This window comes from Hippocampus comes, unplaced genomic scaffold (genome assembly GCF_001891065.2).
Source record: "Hippocampus comes isolate QL1 unplaced genomic scaffold, H_comes_QL1_v1.1 scaffold41, whole genome shotgun sequence".
In the NCBI taxonomy this organism is placed as follows: Eukaryota; Metazoa; Chordata; class Actinopteri; order Syngnathiformes; family Syngnathidae; genus Hippocampus; species Hippocampus comes.
In genome coordinates, this window is record NW_017805153.1 from 1,755,908 (window position 1) to 1,758,881 (window position 2,974).

Consider the following 2,974-nt stretch of genomic DNA (forward strand, 5'->3'; position numbering starts at 1 on the left):
ATGGAGGTAGCCCATGTTCAATCTGGTTTTCATCTCATGGCTAAGGATCTCTCGGCTAACTGATTCTGCTGACTAGATCAGTGTTATGTTGACATCCTTCAGTAGGGATCCTGATGCCACTTATTTCTTTAGCCTTGGCAAGCAGGAAGTTGTTGAGTTTCTCCAGGCCTGAATGATCTTCTCTGAGATCAATTGCTGTTCTGTTTGTGGGGCTTGCACCCATTTTCGATGTTTGTGGGTGAAGGTAAAACCACCCCTCCAATGGCCTTGTGTCCTGTGTCCCCCTTGCTGAAGCATATGAAAATAAAATACGTGAAAAACCAGTAACAATTGTAAATAGCACAGCCACCTTATCTATATCTATATCTATATTTATATTGCACTTAATTGAACTGTGTACAGCTCTCTCTGAAACATTTATTTTTGTGCATGCAAACACTTTGTTTTTCTTCTTTCTACCCCCCAATTTTGCTGCTGTAGACTGTAAATTTCCCAAGTGTGGGAAAAATAAATTCAGATTCAGATTCAGAAAACTTTATTTATCCCCGTGGGGCAATTAGAGTATAAAATAAAAGATATCTTATACTACAGATGAGGCACACCGTACCTCATTCATATCCAACTGTGATAACAAAACACACACACACACACACACACACACACACACATACTGTATATACTTAATAAAATGACCTGGCAGATTAGATCTATTCGAAACACAAGAAGCAGACTGTAGTGACTTTGATGTGACAGGGAGACCGCTGTTATTAGCTGCCGCTGCATCAGCATTGACCTGAGAGGGCAAAGTGCAAGTAATATGGAAGATAACCAATAACCTCATCAAAATTGTGACTTCTTATTGGCGGCTTTGGCTTTTACGATCCAAGCGACAGTCTATTTATGCTTCGCCTCTTGCAGTTGGGCGCCGCTCACTGTTCATCAGTGCCACCTCAGGTGAGAAACATGCTTTTAGAACACTGTCTACATGAAGGGATTGCATTACAGGTACTTTGTGTCAGGAAAAACTTGTTTACTTGTGTTTTTTTACAGGATGTCCAAGTCAGTGCCACTGCTCCTGCTCCTGACACTGTCAGGTAAGAAAGCACAATATGGCTTACGTTTTCAGTTGTTTTGTTAAATAACAAATAACTGTCTTTGAAGATTCTAGACTGTCCATAGGTGTGAATATGAGTGTGAGGAGTTGTTTGTCTATAAGTGCCCTGCGATTTTTTGGCAATCAGTCTAGGGAGGGGGTCGGCAACCCGCGGCTCCAGAGCCGCATGCGGCTCTTTAGCGCTGTCCTAGTGGCTCCCTGGAGCTTTTTCAAAAATGTTTGAAAATGGAAAAAGATGGAGGAGGGAAATATATTTTTTGTTGTAATATGGTTTCTGTAGGAGGACAAACATGACACAAACATTCTTAACGTTTTCCAATGCTGTAAAAACGTATTGAATAAATATTATATTTCAAAATTTCTGTCAATGAGGATTTGCGTCATAGCCTGCGACACACATTTCTATTAGTGGTACGGGATGCCAGGTAGATGGCTGTTGTAAAAACAAAAACAAAAAAAACCCAGCATTTCATGTACAATTCATCGAGGGTACTTGCAAAGAGTGGGAATATGGGCGGCCGAGAGAAGCATTTTTAAATGGTACACGTGAGCTACGATTGTTAACACTTTGCAAAAGTGAGTCCCGTGCCTTGTTCATCTTAGCGGCCGTAGCGGCCATTGTGGCTGTTGCTCATGATGGCGTGTGTGCGGTAAGGGGTCAATCGCAGGAGGTTGGTTGATCAAAAAGTAGATTTTCCGTCAAAAAAGGTTGGGTCCCCCTGCTCTACAGGGTACACTGCAGGGGAAAAAAAATAATCATGAAGGCTTATTGTGTATTTGGAGCCAATGTAGTCCTTTTGATAGGAGGCTAATATTATACATACAGCATGTGTTGCATTCATTGTAAGGCTTATATAAGGCTTTCAATTTTTTGCGGCTCCACACATTTATTTTGGGTTTTTTTTTTTTTTTTTGGTCCAATATGGCTCTTTCAACATTTTGGGTTGCCGACCCCTGGTCTAAGGTGTACCCCACCTATTGCATAACATCAGTCGGAGTAAGCTCCAGCTCACCCACAGCCCAAATAAGGGCTATTGCATTATGAATGGATTGTGTCCCATATTGCCCCAGCTCCAAAAAAATTAAGCAAATTGATGGAACACTATTACATAATTGATTCTTTGGCATCACAACAGTTGAGCTCAGTGTGTAGTATGATCATGTAATCACAGCAATTGACCTCCTGAACAACTGTGCTGAGATTAGATTGAGACTAATGATTTATAGCACTATGCAATACAGTTATGGCCCACTTATCAGAGTAGCACAACTGGCGGCCATTAATTTCAAGCTATTTATCATCTAGAAACATTATTTAATCAACTGGAAAGAGGTGCAGTTGTCATTTTTATACCTATTATGTTTTCTATTGCTGAGTGGAGTTTCTCAGTCTCAACATGATATAACTAAATTCAGGGGCGTCACTAGGTTTCAAGAACAAGGGGGGCTTAGCCCCAAGGGGAACACAGCCCCTTTAGGGGGGTCCGGGGGCATGCTCCCCCGGGAGAAATTTTTTCTACATTCTTTTAAAAATCCATCAATTCCGTGCACTTTGAGAGCAAAATGAAGAGGCTATGAAGAACTACACACATCACATTAGTATCCTCTTTACTATGATGGGGCTTCCTCCCCTGGACTTTAACTGGACTAGATAATAGAAATTATAAAGAGTTCAAAAGTTCAATCTTGGTTGTTCAAGGGAATTAGAAGGATGCCCGATAACATAACCTATATGACAGTAGTCCTATATTCCTCTCTACCAAAATGTATTAATATATGCTTAGCAGTGGCGGGCCGTGCATTTCAACCTTAGGCCTTCAGTGACGTCACATACATACACAATATAGGCTCGTCAAGCAG

General features: G+C 41.1%; 1 protein-coding gene across 1 annotated transcript in view; it reads left to right on the forward strand.

Annotated features, from left to right (window-relative positions):
- The first annotated feature begins 850 nt into the window (after positions 1-850).
- LOC109515000 (uncharacterized) overlaps positions 851-2,974 on the forward strand; it is a 6,547-nt gene continuing 4,423 nt past the window's right edge. Inside the window, exons 1-2 of the mRNA XM_019868515.1 lie at positions 851-954; positions 1,051-1,094. Coding sequence (XP_019724074.1) covers positions 1,052-1,094 — 43 coding nt within the window. The 5' untranslated portion in view covers positions 851-954; position 1,051. The remainder of the gene's footprint in view (positions 955-1,050; positions 1,095-2,974) is intronic.